Source organism: Mytilus edulis, chromosome 8 (genome assembly GCF_963676685.1).
Source record: "Mytilus edulis chromosome 8, xbMytEdul2.2, whole genome shotgun sequence".
NCBI lineage: Eukaryota > Metazoa > Mollusca > Bivalvia > Mytilida > Mytilidae > Mytilus > Mytilus edulis.
This window is the reverse complement of record NC_092351.1, coordinates 50,345,985-50,365,334: the sequence shown is the minus strand read 5'-3', so window position 1 is coordinate 50,365,334 and position 19,350 is coordinate 50,345,985. Positions and strand designations below refer to the sequence as shown.

The following is a 19,350-nucleotide window of genomic DNA, read 5'->3' as shown; positions in this document are numbered from 1 at the left end:
AATTTTGTTTACGATTCAATATTTTGGATAAAAATAGAACATTGTGGCACTCTAAATTGATGCGAACCAATTTTTTTTTAGTCATTATATTCAAATATTGCTACTTTTTATACTATACAATCAATTCTTACATGAAAATATAACTCATTTACTATGTGACTATATAGATTTACATAATAAAATGCTAATATGGTCAGTTTTGGTTGTTGCGAAACAAATAATTTTATAATACGAGTCAGTCTGAGGTATGAAAACTACTTAAATTGGTTATCGATTCAATAATTTGTATAAAAAAGTACATGCTGGCACGCTAAATTGATGCGAACCAATTTTTTTTAGTCATAATATTCAAATATTGCTACCTTTTATATGATACAATCAATCCTTACATGAAAATATAACTCATTTACTATGTGACTATATAGATTTACATAATAAAATGCTAATATAGTCAGTTTTGGTTATTGCGAAACAAAAAATGTTATAATACGAGTCAGTCTGAGGTATGAAAACTACTTAAATTGGTTTACGATTCCAGAATTTGTATAAAAAAGTACATGCTGGCAAGCTAAATTGATGCGAACCAATTTTTTTTAGTCATAATATTCAAAAATTGCTACCTTTTATATAATACAATCAATCCTTACATGAAAATATAACTCATTTACTATGTGACTATATAGATTTACATAATAAAATGCTAATATGGTCAGTTTTGGTTGTTGCGAAACAAATAATTTTATTATATGAGTCAGTCTGAGGTATGAAAACTACTGAATTTTGTTTACGATTCAATATTTTGGATAAAAATAGGACATTGTGGCACTCTAAATTGATATGAACCAATTTTTTTTAGTCATTATATTCAAATATTGCTACTTTTTATACTATACAATCAATTCTTACATGAAAATATAACTCATTTACTATGTGACTATATAGATTTACATAATAAAATGCTAATATGGTCAGTTTTGGTTGTTGCGAAACAAATAATTTTATAAAACAAGTCAGTCTGAGGTATGAAAACTACTTAAATTGGTTTACGATTCAATAATTTGTATAAAAAAGTACATGCTGGCACACTAAATTGATGCGAACCAATTTTTTTAGTCATAATATTCAAATATTGCTACCTTTTATATAATACAATCAATCCTTACATGAAAATATAACTCATTTACTATGTGACTATATAGATTTACATAATAAAATGCTAATATGGTCAGTTTTGGTTGTTGCGAAACAAATAATTTTATAAAACAAGTCAGTCTGAGGTATGAAAACTACTTAAATTGGTTTACGATTCAATAATTTGTATAAAAAAGTACTTGCTGGCATGCTAAATTGATGCGAACCAATTTTTTTTAGTCATAATATTCAAATATTGCTACCTTTTATATAATACAATCAATCCTTACATAAAATATAACTCATTTACTATGTGACTATATAGATTTACATAATAAAATGCTAATATGGTCAGTTTTGGCTATTGCGAAACAAATAATTTTATAATACGAGTCAGTCTGAGGTATGAAAACTACTTAAATTGGTTTACGATTCAAAAATTTGTATAAAAAAGTACATGCTGGCATGCTAAATTGATGCGAACCAATTTTTTTTAGTCATAATATTCAAATATTGCTACCTTTTATATGATACAATCAATCCTTACATGAAAATATAACTCATTTACTATGTGACTATATAGATTTACATAATAAAATGCTAATATAGTCAGTTTTGGTTATTGCGAAACAAAAAATGTTATAATACGAGTCAGTCTGAGGTATGAAAACTACTTAAATTGGTTTACGATTCCAAAATTTGTATAAAAAAGTACATGCTGGCAAGCTAAATTGATGCGAACCAATTTTTTTTAGTCATAATATTCAAAAATTGCTACCTTTTATATAATACAATCAATCCTTACATGAAAATATAACTCATTTACTATGTGACTATATAGATTTACATAATAAAATGCTAATATGGTCAGTTTTGGTTGTTGCGAAACAAATAATTTTATTATATGAGTCAGTCTGAGGTATGAAAACTACTGAATTTTGTTTATGATTCAATATTTTAGATAAAAATAGGACATTGTGGCACTCTAAATTGATGCGAACCAATTTTTTTTAGTCATTATATTCAAATATTGCTACTTTTTATACTATACAATCAATTCTTACATGAAAATATAACTCATTTACTATGTGACTATATAGATTTACATAATAAAATGCTAATATGGTCAGTTTTGGTTGTTGCGAAACAAATAATTTTATAAAACAAGTCAGTCTGAGGTATGAAAACTACTTAAATTGGTTTACGATTCAATAATTTGTATAAAAAAGTACATGCTGGCACACTAAATTGATGCGAACCAATTTTTTTAGTCATAATATTCAAATATTGCTACCTTTTATATAATACAATCAATCCTTAAATGAAAATATAACTCATTTACTATGTGACTATATAGATTTACATAATAAAATGCTAATATGGTCAGTTTTGGTTGTTGCGAAACAAATAATTTTATAATGCGAGTCAGTCTGAGGTATGAAAACTACTTAAATTGATTTACGATTCAATAATTTGTATAAAAAAGTACATGCTGGCACACTAAATTGATGCGAACCAATTTTTTTAGTCATAATATTCAAATATTGCTACCTTTTATATAATACAATCAATCCTTACATGAAAATATAACTCATTTACTATGTGACTATATAGATTTACATAATAAAATGCTAATATGGTCAGTTTTGGTTGTTGCGAAACAAATAATTTTATAAAACAAGTCAGTCTGAGGTATGAAAACTACTTAAATTGGTTTACGATTCAATAATTTGTATAAAAAAGTACTTGCTGGCATGCTAAATTGATGCGAACCAATTTTTTTTAGTCATAATATTCAAATATTGCTACCTTTTATATAATACAATCAATCCTTACATAAAATATAACTCATTTACTATGTGACTATATAGATTTACATAATAAAATGCTAATATGGTCAGTTTTGGCTATTGCGAAACAAATAATTTTATAATACGAGTCAGTCTGAGGTATGAAAACTACTTAAATTGGTTTACGATTCAAAAATTTGTATAAAAAAGTACATGCTGGCACGCTAAATTGATGCGAACCAATTTTTTTTAGTCATAATATTCAAATATTGCTACCTTTTATATGATACAATCAATCCTTACATGAAAATATAACTCATTTACTATGTGACTATATAGATTTACATAATAAAATGCTAATATAGTCAGTTTTGGTTATTGCGAAACAAAAAATGTTATAATACGAGTCAGTCTGAGGTATGAAAACTACTTAAATTGGTTTACGATTCCAAAATTTGTATAAAAAAGTACATGCTGGCAAGCTAAATTGATGCGAACCAATTTTTTTTAGTCATAATATTCAAAAATTGCTACCTTTTATATAATACAATCAATCCTTACATGAAAATATAACTCATTTACTATGTGACTATATAGATTTACATAATAAAATGCTAATATGGTCAGTTTTGGTTGTTGCGAAACAAATAATTTTATTATATGAGTCAGTCTGAGGTATGAAAACTACTGAATTTTGTTTACGATTCAATATTTTGGATAAAAATAGGACATTGTGGCACTCTAAATTGATGCGAACCAATTTTTTTTAGTCATTATATTCAAATATTGCTACTTTTTATACTATACAATCAATTCTTACATGAAAATATAACTCATTTACTATGTGACTATATAGATTTACATAATAAAATGCTAATATGGTCAGTTTTGGTTGTTGGGAAACAAATAATTTTATAAAACAAGTCAGTCTGAGGTATGAAAACTACTTAAATTGGTTTACGATTCAATAATTTGTATAAAAAAGTACATGCTGGCACACTAAATTGATGCGAACCAATTTTTTTAGTCATAATATTCAAATATTGCTACCTTTTATATAATACAATCAATCCTTACATGAAAATATAACTCATTTACTATGTGACTATATAGATTTACATAATAAAATGCTAATATGGTCAGTTTTGGTTGTTGCGAAACAAATAATTTTATAATACAAGTCAGTCTGAGGTATGAAAACTACTTAAATTGGTTTACGATTCAAAAATTTGTATAAAAAAGTACATGCTGGCACGCTAAATTGATGCGAACCAATTTTTTTTAGTCATAATATTCAAATATTGCTACCTTTTATATAATACAATCAATCCTTACATGAAAATATAACTCATTTACCATATGGCTATATAGACTTATATTATAAAGTGCTTATATGGTCAATTTTGATTGTTGCGGACAAATCATTTGATTATACGAGTCTGTCTGAGGTATGAAAACTCCTGAATTTTGTTTACGATTCAATATTTTGAATAAAAAAAGGACATGCTGGAACTTTAAATTGATGAGAACAAAATTTTTTTAGTCATAATATTCAAATATTGCTACCTTTTTAATTATACAATCAATCCTTACATGAAAATATAACTCATTTACTAAGCAAATATACAGATTAACATAAAAAAATGCTAATATGGTCAGTTTTAGTTATTGCGAAACAAATAATTTTTCAATACAAGTCAGTCTGAGGTATGAAAACTACATAAATTGGTTTACATTTCAATAGTTTGTATAAGAAAGTACATGCTGGCATGCTAAATTGATGCGAACCAATTTTTTTTAGTCATAATATTCAAATATTGCTACCTTTTATTTAATACAATCAATCCTTACATGAAAATATAACTCATTTACTATGTGACTATATAGATTTACATAATAAAATGCTAATATGGTCAGTTTTGGTTATTGCGAAACAAATAATTTTATAATACGAGTCAGTCTGAGGTATGAAAACTACTTAAATTGGTTTACGATTCAATAATTTTATTAAAAAGTACATGCTTTCATGCTAAATTGATACGAAACAATTTTTTTTAGTCATAATATTCAAATATTGCTACCTTTTATATAATACAATCAATCCTTACATGAAAATACAACTCATTTACTATGTGACTATATAGATTTACATAATAAAATGCTAATATGGTCAGTTTTGGTTATTGCGAAACAAATAATTTTATAATATGAGTCAGTCTGAGGTATGAATTTTGTTTATGATGCAATATTTTAAATAAAAGAGGTCATGCTGGTTCAAAAATTGCTTTCAATTGTATTATATGGTCCATTTTGATAAATAAATATATAACTGAATTACTACTAAATAGATAACTTGATTAAGGGTAAATATGGTCCGTTTTGGTTAATGAGATCAAATAATTTGTTTTACGAGTCAGACTGTCTTAGATGAGAAAACTGTTTGATTATGGTGAGGATTAAATTATTTGAATAAACATACTTAAACGATTTATTTGCGAAGAACAAGAAATTTACTTTAATTTTTTTTCAATTAAATGCAGATGTGTGGTAACATTTATAATTATCTGTAATCGTCAATATGTCAAGCGGAAATGACCAGTTGGTCATTTAATTTTAATGTACCTTATCATTTGATATTTTAGATCAGTGTATCCAGGATACGATGACAATCTGCATTAACGCGCGTTTACTACAAACAGTAAACGTGCGTTTACTTTTTTACGAAAATAGAAGATGCGCATCTTTTCACGTTAACGCGGAGGTAAACGGGAAAGTAAACGCCCGTTTACTCTTTACAAAATTAGAAGACGCGCCGGTTTTGCGTTAACGCGGAGGTAAACGCGAAAGTAAACGCCCGTTTACTTTTAATGTCTACTGCAATTTCGGAGTTAACGCACAGTTAACGTGGCGTTTACATGAAGTGCACGCGAGTAAACGCCGCGTTAACTTTTTCGGCCCGTCTACATGTAATGCTTGGTCTGCACCCAACTGTACCTAGGTTACGGGAAATAACTCATACAATCATTAGTTCGTTTGAGTCAACCCTTTTCAGAAATACAGTCGAAACTTCTAGGTAACAGATATTATTTCCAATTTGTTATAATCCTGGTACCTTTGATAACTATTTACAGGTAAGTGCTTTAAATACATTGATGAAACTGACTTAAACAAACGCAAAACTGATTTAAAGAGTTATCTCCCTGAACCTAAGTCTACCCCTTAACATTTTTCAAGCTCATAATCAACTAATTGTGAATAAAAGAACAGAGTGTCGACTGTGTTGTACATATTATATCTATCCAAGATAAAAAAAAAAAAAAGAAAAAAAAAGAAGGGCAACAGCAACAAAAAGTAAAATTAAATTAATGTTTATAAGGGGCAAAACCTTTTGACTGACCTTCGAATTTGCTAATATAAAACTATGATATGAGTTTTATAAAAATTTGTCAAGAATTGTACATATGAGAGCACTAACAAGAGCCGACTGATGGACGTAGACAGTATGTCCCCAACAATGTATTACTCATTGGACAATAACTTATATTTTTTTTTTATTAAAGGTTGATTAAGTTCATAAATACTAACTAAAGGTTGATCAATATATAAAAAGAATGTGTGGTATGATTGCCAATGAAACAACTATCCACAAAAGACGAAGTAACACTAAAATTAACAACTGTATGTCACCATACAGCCTTCAACAATAAGCGAAGTCCATACCCCAAAGTCAGTTATAATTGGCCTTGAACATTTTGAAAATGACAAAGGAATAGGTCCAGTAAGACCCCTTTTCGGCCCCAAAATAGAGCCGTTTTACACAATTGTTAAAAGTAAACTATTAGTTATTTATTGGAAAGTAGAATGATTCTGCTACATAAATATGGACTGTTTTTGACAATACAATGTACATATTTATCGGGTACTAGCACACTAAATTACTGAAATCTTCACAATTTTAGCATTTTAGTTAAATTTTTGACGGTTTCCGTCTGAAATGAAAGTAGCCGCATTTGAGTTCATACTAAATATTGAAATTTAAGTTGTATTTGATGATAATATATAACATATATAAAGATGGAGTATACGTACGTATGAAAGTGGGTGCGGCCACTTTCATTTTTGACAGAAACCATCTGAAAAGTGATATTTTCCGGCATATTAGATAGATTTTTCATATTTAAGCTTGAATTGGAGAGTTTTTAATGAGTAAATCGTTAAAATCTTTCTCATAAACTAATTGAATCAACTGAAATAGACACTTAAGTGTTTAAAAAGTGACTGAAATGTTTCGTCAGATTAACCTTAAATTCTAGGCCAAAATCAACCCTTACCGGAAATACTCCTTTAAAACAATGCAAACGACAAAACTAACAGACTGATTTACGTATAAACAAGAATGCGCCCATAGTACACGAATTACCCACTGACACTTTCATTTCTATATGCAGTGCTGAGTGAAATGTGGGTAAAAAGTATCTAATTTAGCTTTTTAATAAGAATTATATATCATAAGGAACATATTTACTAGGTTTCAAGTTGATTTGACTTCAACTGCATCAAAAACTACCTTGACCAATAAATAAACTCATCATAGATACCAGGACTAAATTTAGTATATACGCAAGACGCGCGTTTCGTCTACAAAAGAATCATCAGTGACGCTCGAATCCAAAAAAAAGTTAAAAAAAAAAAAGGCCAAATAAATTACAAAGTTGAAGAGCATTGAGGACCAAAATTCCGAAAAGTTTTGCCAAATACAGCTAATAGACGATATTTTTTTAAACTTTTCGTGTTTTCTACAACCAAAGAACACATTAACTGTGAATTGAGTGTAAATTGCAGCTCTCCACTTTTGTGATTTATTAAAAACTCTGACCAAATTACAATGTGTTTTATCAAACCGAACTGGTAAGAAATTTAAACAAACTTGTGTAGAAAACAGCAGACAAAATGTGAAAGTGCAAGGTTATAAAATAAGCCATACAGTCAAACCTATATTAAGCAGTCTTTCTTGTGAGTAATCAACGACGATGGAAGTAAGTTTGTAACGACTTTGACTGACTATACAGCCATAGTGCACAGTCGGAGAAATAATCAAGGGTGACTGCACGAGAGAGGTGACATCTTAAGAGGTTCCACAATTATTTATATTCCAACAATACATCACCCATAGCTGGGATCGGGGCTAAGTGTTTTGGTGTTTTTAATGGGTAGAGTTATCATTCTTGTGGTACAATGTATTAAACTAAAACATGGCGGATTCTTGTGCAGAAAATTTAAAGAAAACTGTTTATACTCTTGGAGATATGTTGATCATTTTTAACTGAAACGGAACGGTGTGGAAAAACGATAATTCTGAAAGTCACCCCATTGCATGATATCTGTCACAAACGGGTTATAATTTCCGATTTGACATCGAAACGCTATGAATATGCTTTTCGTCATGATTTTTTGTAAGTTAGTCAAGCGAATCAAAATAACCATAATTGCTTAATGTTGAAAAGAGGATTTCGTCTGAAAATTTTGTGACCCTCACTGTGTTAGACAGGTGATCGCTGAAATGATTTAATTATAAAGAGAAAATACTGTGAAGTCCTTAAAGTGGTTAAGTTAAGGTTAATACTAATATTCAGGCAGATTTGACTGTACTTACAATTCTATTCTAACTCAACTTCAATTTTTTTTTATTGATATCATAAATATCAATCTCAGAATGTCTAAGCAAAAAAGGATGATTGTAATCGTCGTTCAAAAAGTGATAGGTAGTAATTCTATATTGCTTAAACATGTTAAACATGTTAAGATGTCAAAATTGAAGTTTTGGGATTATTTATTTTATATTAATACCCCAGTCCAACTAGGCCACGATCGCACTTCGATCTGTGATAAAAATGCAAATTTTGATGATCGTAGTGCGATCGTGTAGATCGCAGTAAGGTCGTATCACGGTCGTGGTGAGGTCTTCAAGATCGTGAAGAGCGTGGCCAACTTTCAACATGTTCAAAACAATCGTGGTGCGGTTGTGGCGAAATCAGTTCGTAGTAGAAGCGAAGTGAGAGCGCACTAAGATCGTAGTAAGATCGCAAAGGTCACTGTATAATCTTAGCGAGAGCGTGATTCTATTCGGAGAGACTGCGCTACGATCGCAGAGTGACGTTATCACGACCTCACTACGACCATCACGTTTTCACTGCAACCCAACTACGCTTCCACTACGACTATACCACGCTGTTCACGACCATAGTACGATTCTAGCACGCCCTTGCCGTCCTCATCACGCTTTTATTACGACCTGACTACGTTCACACTACGAACATCATTCTCATTGTCATTTTCACATAAAATATATAAAAAAAGCTCCCTAGATTGTGTTTGTTTGAATGTAATTATTCATTTGCTCTAACGGTTCAACCATGCTTCTCATTTTTATATAGATTAGACCGTTGGTTTTTCCATTTAAATGGTTTAACACTAGTAATATTTTGGGTTCTTTATAGCGTGCTGATTGATGTGAGCCAAGGCTCTGTGATGAAGGCCGTACCTTGGCCTATAATGGTTTACTTTTATAAATTGTTACTTGGATGGAGAGTTGTCTCATTGGCATCCATACCACATCTTCCTATATATATTGATACATCAATGTCATCTCTGCTATCTTTCACTAAAATATCGTCATTGAGCTTTATGGACCAGCAATAGGTTGTAATTAAGGTTTGATTGGTCGGTCCGACATCTCTGCTTGATCAGGATTCGTTACTTTGCTCCCTCTGCCTCTACATCAACTCCTAACACCATCCCACGTGTTCTGGTAGATTTTGGTGGCATGACTGTATTGTTTCCGAGAAATCTACGATTTAATCAGAAATAAAAGGAAATGAACTGTATTGATATGGAACACGATGTTGACGTTATTGCTGAGAACGTAGTAAGATGCCGCTATGAACGTAGTATAATCGTGGTAAGAACGTGTTATAATCGCAGTAAGACGGTGTTGCAATCGGATAACTCGTGGTATGGTCGTAGTGAGAACTTGAAGAGTGTAGAAAGATCTTGATAAGCGTAGTGAGGTCGCAGAATAAGCGCGGTGAGAACGTGGTATAATCGTAGCGGGATCTTTGTAGAAGCGTAGAGAGGACGTAGTAGCATCGTGAAAGCAACGGACATTTACATTTTCATGCCGCTCATACCGGGACCTCACCACGATCTAAATTAATTTTAGATCGTGGTGAGCGTGGTGCGATCGTGATCTAGTGGGACTGGGGCTTAAAATGTTTGTTTTCCTATGCAGGCTACATACATTTCTTTTGATTTAGATTAAGCACTTTGAAATACTTGATGAAATATACTTTAAACTTATAACAAGTATAATGGGCTATTGAAAATGTTTGCACCTGTCCTAAATCAGGAATCTGATGTACAGTAGTTGTCGTTTGTTTATGTAATTTATACGTGTTTCTCGTTTTTATATATAGATCAGACCATTGGTTTTCTCCGTTAGAATGGTTTTACACTAGTAATTTTGGGGCCCTTTATAGCTTGCCCGAGCGTTTTAAATATTTAAAATTTAACTGTCGAGAGTGGATAAATATCGTATTACACGAGATTTAGTGGTGGAATCTGTTTCTCTAATGATTTTCTAAGATTATGCAGTCGAACTTATTCATTCTTTTCAAATGATCTGCAAAAAGATGTGTTCTTTCTACGTGACGTCATCAGGCATGGCCGCCTTTTTTCATGCCGTCACAGTAGGAATATCAGAGGAAAGCAAGATAATTCGACGTCATAATCGGATTTTAACCAATGAAGTACTGAGATGAAACGAACCACACGTTGATTATTTTTTTTATACAATGGGTGCAGAAAGGGATAAATTGACGAAGAATTAGAGAAATATATTTAACTGAATAAATTATATTTTAATTTAAACTGATCATGATGTCTTATGAATATAGAACATACTTTAATGTGACTTGATAGCAAGTGCTGCAATCCACCCTTTTGTACGATAATCAAAATTCTGACCAAACTGCAGTTTATTTTAGCTCTACAGACGGTTCAACCGGTTAGATATTTCAAATATATCTAACAGCTACATTATCATACACAGTCAAATCGTGGAAATGCAACGTGATAAAATAAAGCATACTTACAATCCTATAAGTATCTATATATATATATATCCACTACTAGTACATTAATATTAAGAAAATCTTTTAAAGAATTTATATAAGTATATGGTTGCTGTAATAGTCGTGTAAAAGGTAACTATATATAATTATAGGTACTAGTAGTATTTTGTTAATTGATAAAATAATAACTGTCCGAATTTAAGTTTTTTAGTTGTTGCTTCTTAAACATGTAAAATGGCATTTATTTTTAATTTTGTGTAAAAAGAAATCGACAGTGAAGATTGATAAATGTAGCTTTAGACTGATTAACACTAAGTTAAACCCAAATTTAAACCTGGGATGATCCCAGTTATTTCAGAAGAGTTAGGAAGAGAACAGTTTAGTTATTTTCTTTAAAATGTTCTAGACAGACTAAAGGGTAAATGCAGTTGATGACTACAACGAAAGACCAACATGACCAAGGAATGTAACTTTTGTGTCCATAGTGTATACAATCAGGAACAATAAATACTTACACGACAGAATGTATTGATGTGCAGTAAAAGCTTGTATTCCTTTCTGTCACTTTTAGACACTCATAGTCTGAAAAGATTTAATAAATAAACTGTTAAAACAGAGATATGTCTCACATTTTTGTAAATTCGATAATGCAAATGTTGAAATTAAAATAGCAACAGTCTAACATGTAAGTTTGGCAAATATTGAAAGTCAATTCAACCATGAATGAAGGTTCATGATTACACAATATAAATGGAAATACGATGTACCAATGCTAATACAACTGTATACCAAATTACCAAATACTACTGACTTATCATCAGTAGTTTCCTTTAAACAAATGTGAACAAAAACTAATACATATAATTTTTGAAATAATTTCAAAGTAGACCATAATTGAGTATGGCCAAATAATCTGTATGGTTATGCGATGTACCAATGTTAATACAACTGCATACCAAATGTCATTGACCTTCCACTAGCGGGTTCCCGTAAATGACCTACCGCTAATCACAAACTACAACATGAAAACAAAGAAAAAGGGTTAAAGTCAATACGACTCTTTATGAGGGAGAAGGGCCAAATAATCTCCATATAAATAAAATATGACAATGTTTATACCACTACATAACAATTATCATTGACTTAACATTAGTGGTTCCGCTGAAACTAACCTATAAATCACAAACTAATACATGTATATGTAAAGGAAGCAAAGATTCAAAATGAATAGACAATAACTAAGGCGGCAGCCAAGGAAACACAATGTCCGCTTCATCCGCCGGAAACATCATACATATAACTCCCTTTTTGACTACGCCCTGAAGGCACGACAAAAAACTTTAAGTAGATGATACAGTCATGCTTTTAAAGCACGAACTTGTATTTACCAGTTTCTGCAAATTAATAAAACAATTTGCATAGAACGCCCATATTGGGACAGAACTTTATGTCAAAGACAGACGTTTATTATTTTGCTGATATTTCCCTCCCCCTTCCCCCAAAAAAACACCACAAAACTTTTATACATTTCAGTTCATTATTATTTGTTTGTATTCAAGATAAAGCAAATTATAAAATGGCGGTTAAACCAAAAGTAAGTGAAATAAATTTATAATTGTTCATATGCCCAAAATAAGGCATTTGAGTTGTGATCTTCACATACATGTACATGTACATTAATTTACACTATGTAAATCAACTAGTTTTAAAATATACATGATAGTTTTATAATATTATAATTTTTTAAAGGAAAATAGCAAAAATTCAAAATTATACCCTCGTTATAGCAATCGAGCACCTTTCCCCCGTTTTCTTTATCATGTCTAACAAATGAGATTGAGAAAGCTGACTAAAAAGCATGTGAATATGTTCAACATATCTTCAAGTCATCCTCTGTGAATTGTGTCGAAATATCAGGCGAAAATGCTCTTTTAAACTTAGCAGTTTATATAACCTACATACCTTGTGTCAAATTATAGTTAGGTGGACATAACTTAAGATGACAGGAACAATCTTCTTCAGAAGGTACACAATAACATGTTTGTTTTGGTGGTATAGTAAAATAATATCCTCTTGTATAGTCACAGCGGCATAATGTATCATTTTTCGTGGTACCGTATCCATAAACAACTTGTCCTTCTTCGTTGCAGTAAGATTTTGTTAAAACACAGCCATAGCTTCCATTAGTCACGAATTTAAAAGGTTGGTAGAAATCACTACTGCATTTAGCACCTTGAAGTGTTTCTTGAGTTGATCCTTCAACTATTATTTTTTTTCCTGAGTGCAAATAAAAATATTTTACCATCAAATACAAATTTACTGGAAAACAATTGTACAAATACAATAATCATGATATATGAGAAACAAAAATAATATCTTGAACCACATGTGATATGGGTTTCCTTGGCAGGTAGTACTTTGCCAACCCTGACAGGTGTTATGGAAAAGTAGTCCCTTTTTATCAATTGTTGTTTTAATGTCACATATTTTTTTCTGTTACTTAGGCTATCTTACAACAAGAGTGCACACATTAATTGATTTTATGTTGATGGTGTAAAATATAAAGCTTTAATTACTGCAACTATCACGTTAACTTAATATGTTCCAGAAGAATGATGTCAAGGTCATATAAACCAAACAAGAAATACATATAAATCTTACAATCGTTCAAAAACACTTAATATAGTTGACCGATTGCTTATAGTTTCTAAGAAACAGACTTAACTGCTATAACCACTGAACCAGGAACATGAGGTCAAGGGCAGATGACACCTGCCAGTTAGGCATGTACACCTTATAGTCCTTCCATACACTCAATATATTAGACCTATTGCTTATAGTATACGAGATATGGACTTTTTTCATTTTTTTACATAAATGAGGCCGTTATTTTTCTCGTTTGAATTGTTTTACATTGTCTTATCGCCCCTGTGAGATGATAATGAATAATTCATGAATATGCATGAACATTTCATGAACTGTTCATGAACAGATTTCATGAACAGTTCATCATATCTTCATGAACATTTGATGAGCAATTCATGAACTGAAAATCGACAGTAATGTTCATGAACTTTAATGTTCATGAACAATTCATGAACAAGAAAGGTTCATGAGCATTTAAATGTTCATGAACAACAATGATCATGAACCCTTTCTTGTTCATGAATTGTTCATGAACTTTGTTCATAAATAGTTCATGAACATTGAAGTTCATGAACACTTAAATGTTCATGAACCTTTCTTGTTCATGAATTGTTCCAGTAGATTCCACTGGAATTATCACTGGTAAATCCACAAACTGATTAACTAATATAAAAATTATGTGTGATATATAAACTTCTCTTCCTTTCTGTAATTCAAAACTTGCTGTCTCTGTATTTCCAACAATAATTGCTGAATAAAGGTATTAAAATGGAGTCTGCATAAAATCTGTTTCATATCATTGCTGGCAGCTCATATTTAATCCCCTAAAAGTACAAAAATATCCACAAAGAATCAATTGTTCAAGAGGTAATGATTGTATGAAGCAATACATTCAATAGAAACAGCATTATGCATCTTAAATTGCATTGGAAGTTTAAGTTAAACTCAAATTTAGTACCCCCCCCCCCCCCCCCCCCCCTCTTTATCCCTTGAAGATGAAACTGGCGACTTAAATTATTATTAACGTTTCACCAATTTAATTTACGATGAATATTATTCACACAATTTAATTTCTACATATCAGATTATCATATATACCCATGTACCATTTACATGTCAGATTACGATATGTCTGTTATGAATGTGACAACAATATATCAATTTATCATTCTTCATTAATTTATTGTCTGCCTAAACTTTCTGATGTTTTGCTCAGATTAAAATCCTAAATGTTTTATATTGCCTCAACAAATTGTATTTCATAATCATTATATGTTAAATCAAATACTTATCTGAAAACATCTGCGTTTGGATTCTCCATTTTTGTTATCCAGCGTAATCATATGACGTCATATTTGCAAGTGCGTTTAAGTCAAGGTGTCAATCTCGTCCCATATAATAGCAGCCCGAAGTTGATTCGTCCCTGTTATGGTATTTCAGTGAACTTCTCAAAATCGGTCGACCGTTGGACTACGGAAACAGCCGATTTGCGGGGTTTGCCGGTTTGTAGAAATTTAAAATCACAAGAGTTACTTCCCCTTAATATGGGTGTTTGAAAATGTTTTGAAAATGTATTTCACTTTCATTAAAATATACGTTTTCCTTTTAAAATTTTAGTTTTGTATATAATATCTATCTTAAAATACAGCTACAACTTCTATTTCATCTTATTTTATTTTTTTATTTTGCAGGAATAAAAAAATAAAAACACCATACATTTATGATATTTCACGAATAATTATGTAAAATGTTCTACTCTAAACGGTCGAAACGGTACCTATGATACTCATTTATACGTGTGATGTAAGTTATAAATGTTACACCTAGTGATTCATCAAAACTTCATGAACATTCATAAATACTTTTAATGAACATTTCATGAATTTTTATGAGCAGCTAGTGATTCATCAAAACTTCATGAACATGATGAACATTCATAAATACTTTTAATGAACATTTCATGAATTTTTATGAGCAGTTTGTGATTCATCAAAACTTCATGAACATTCATAAAATACTTTTAATGAACAGTTCATGAATTAATTAGATTCATGAACCTTCATTTATGAATTATTTATGAATTTTCATGTACCATTCATGAACATTCACGAACCATTCATGATAGTTCATGAAGTCATGAATTTCTTCTCGCCGGGGTGACCAGGGGCCTTTTATAGCTGACTATGCGGTATGGGCTTTGCTCATTGTTGAAGGCCGTACGGTGACCTATACAAGTTGTTAATGTGTGTGTCATTTTGGTCTTTTGTGGATAGTTGTCTCATTGGCAATCATACCACATCTTCTTTTTTATATTGACCACCAACACTTAACCGTGTTCACTCACTGATCCATGAAATCGAAGTCAAGTGAAAACTGACTGACAGGCATGAGAACTTGGAAGGTTGACACATACTAAATATGGTTATCCTATCACTCACAATAAGAGAGAAATTAACATTACAAACAATCATTTTTTTTTCAAGTAGATACTGAACCATGAAAATGTGGACATGTGACAGAGACGAAAACTTCGTAACGAGACATATACATGTATAATTATACAATGTATGAAGCATCGAGGTCTTTTACCTTCCTAAATATGAAGCTTTTATGAAGTTAGCTAACGCTGCTTCCGCCTCCACCAGATCACTATCCCTGTGTCGAGCTTTCGGAAAATTTGCAGGCTCGACAAAAAACGGTAGTTCATAAATTGTATCCAATCATCTTGCTGGATAAAATAGAAGAGGGGCAACAAGCATAAACTACAGAATGATGTAACAAATTGCATTTTATAAAAACATTATTTCCGCATTGGGAAAAAGGAAAGCCTTTATCGAGATGCAGACTTTAAAAAGTTGATCTTTTAAACGAGACTTTGCTATAATTGGACAGTATATGTTTTGGTCCTAAATCTGTGTTCCGTTAGGGCTAAGGAAAAATATATCATTTTGCCTTTGACTTAATGCAGAGTGCAAGAAGTATCTCATTAAAAAAATAACGGGTACACATATCGACCAATCAGGATTAGCCATACCGTTGTTTTATGAATACCATGTTGAAATTGGAGTAAAAACTCTAATTTGACATTAAAATAAGAAGGATCATAACAGAGGGAACATCTGTACTAAGTTTCAAGTTGATAATATAGGACTTCAACTTCATCAAAAGCTACCTTGACCAAACACTTTAATCTGAAGCGATTTAGAGACTAAGGATTTTCTGATCCTTTCTTATTTGGCACAACTTTTTTTTTTTATCAGTCAGGGGACTTACTTAAACAAGTGATTTTCTAAATCACTGATTCAAGTAACATTATTTCCATAAAGGTTGGACGTTAGAGTTGTCTTTCATTAATAATCACCTGTTTAAGTAGTACAAATAAATCACTAGAAGACGTGATTTAATTTTAATGTAGCTTTAAATATAGAATACTAATGATCCAGGGTCTAATTATGTTTCTAAACTTATCAGAACCAACATCTGTGTTGTCTAGGATGACCAGGTCATTTCAGGTGATGACCTTGTACTGAATCTAGGATAATGACATAAAAATCACTTGTTTACGTATCAGACCTCAATTTCCTTCCCAAAAATCACTTCTTTAAGTATCATTTTGTTAATAACCCACACTAATTTCAACAACCCCGAACAGTGAAATTTTTATCGCGAACAGTAGAATTTTATTACATAATCTGAAAGATGAAACCTTGAACTTCACAGGAAAAATACTCCCACTGCTGTGAAAAATCTTTCAAGAAAGTATCAGCTCATTATGTAAAGCCATTATTATAGCATTTTTTCAACTAAAATGGAATTTTTATCTAAATGATAGCATCAAAGGCATGAACCCTGCTACTTAAAAGAGACAAAAAGTTCATATTTTTTTAATTTTACTAATTAAAAGATATTATCTAAACCTATGTGTTTAAAATTTTGAAAAAACTACAAAATCCCAATTTGTGATAAAACCTCGAATTTGCTACTCAAATAAGTGATTTAAAAATCACTTATTTCAGTAAGTCCCCTGACTGTTTATTTGGGTTAGCAATGCTCTTCAACTTTGTACTTGTTTGGCTTTCTAACTATTTTGATCTGAGCGTCACAGATGAGTCTTATGTAGACGAAACGCGCGTCTGGCGTATTAAATCATAAGCCTGGTAGTTTAATCACTATTAAGAGAAAAGAGGATGTTAAAGCAAATACATGCAATTTCAGTTTTAAATTTAATTTTGTCTTTCAATTGTATAAATGTTCTTATATAGAAATATTAGAATTATTTGGAAATTTATGAGCAATTTTCTTAAAAACTTAATAACGACAGCTATTATTGCATCTCACTCTATTATTATAGAATTAGATTGACCATTTAGCCCAACCTTTATGACCCCAACAAAATATCAACACCCTTTAATTTCTGAACCATTTGCTGGTGACCTTTTATTTTAGATGTTAGAACATTTTTTAGAGTATGTCAGTGGATGTACTGTTAGCTGGAGGTACATGTAGTAATGCCCTTTAACGTCAGGCGTCAAACGGTAATTTTCGGCTATTATTATATGTAACGTCAAATTGGTAAATTTTTTACCGTGATTCGTCAAAATATCCTAATCGTGATTCGTCAGAGGTCTCAAATAATTATCGTTTCCGTTTTTTTTTTAAGAAAAAAATAACACCATTCGTCAAAATCAGTCGATGTTTTTATCGTCTAAAAGAAAGTGTACATTTTATCGTCATACACCAAAAACTACCGTTAACGTCATTTGGCAAGAATTTTTACCTTTTTTCGTCATGAAGGTACACCCATTACGACCCTCTTAGCTATTTTAAAGACATAGACAGTTAAGTTGGTATGTATTTAAAAAATAATTAGTATATACCTGGTGCTTCAAAATCGGGATGATCTCTACAAAATTCCACAAATGTTTTATTATTCTTATCATATAAGCAAAAGTAACTGCTGTTAGAGCCACAAATATTGTCAGCTCTATGTTTCCAGTGTGACTGAACAGGACACTGAAAGCTAAACACAGCATCAGATATCTTCAATATGGATATAGCCTGAAATTTAATTAAGTAAAAAGAAAATTTTAGTTGACAAACATATACCCAGATAAAATAAGCATACTGTATTGTGTTCTAAACATGTATCAACATTGGACTCAGACTTCTTTTAAACTGAGTTGTAATGTGTGTAATGCTATGTGTTTTTTTGTTATTCGAAATTGGCTAGAGCTATAGGGGGAGGGTTGAAATATCACAAAACAATGTTTAACCCCACTGCATTTTGGCGCGTATCCCAAGTCTCTGGCATTTGTTAGTCTATAGTATTTTATTATTTTATTTTTAGCTCATTTACATGATTTGGAGTTTAGTGTGGCGTTTAATTTCACTGTACACAATATATTAAGGGGACAGCTAACTAACTCCTCCGGGTGCCGGATGTTTTGGCTGCGTTGACGACCCATTGGATGCCTTCTACTGTTGTGTACACTTGGGTCGGGTAGTTGTCTCTTTACCATTATTCCCAAATTTCAATTCTAAATTTTAATTTTTGAAGTCTTACTTTAATTATTTCAGATTGGATATACTAGCTTTCATTTAACCACTCATCCAATGAATTATAAACAAGATTGCACACAAGCTTAAATCATTTC

General features: G+C 31.1%; 1 protein-coding gene across 1 annotated transcript in view; it reads right to left on the bottom strand.

Moving 5' to 3' along the window:
- Nucleotides 1–19,350, bottom strand: part of LOC139484171 (uncharacterized) — a 78,882-nt gene that overhangs the window by 48,182 nt on the left and 11,350 nt on the right. The window contains exons 3-5 of the mRNA XM_071267903.1: nt 18,574–18,754; nt 13,013–13,327; nt 11,566–11,632 (exon numbers count right to left, since the gene is read on the bottom strand). Of these exons, the coding sequence (XP_071124004.1) occupies nt 11,566–11,632; nt 13,013–13,327; nt 18,574–18,754 (563 nt within the window). The remainder of the gene's footprint in view (nt 1–11,565; nt 11,633–13,012; nt 13,328–18,573; nt 18,755–19,350) is intronic.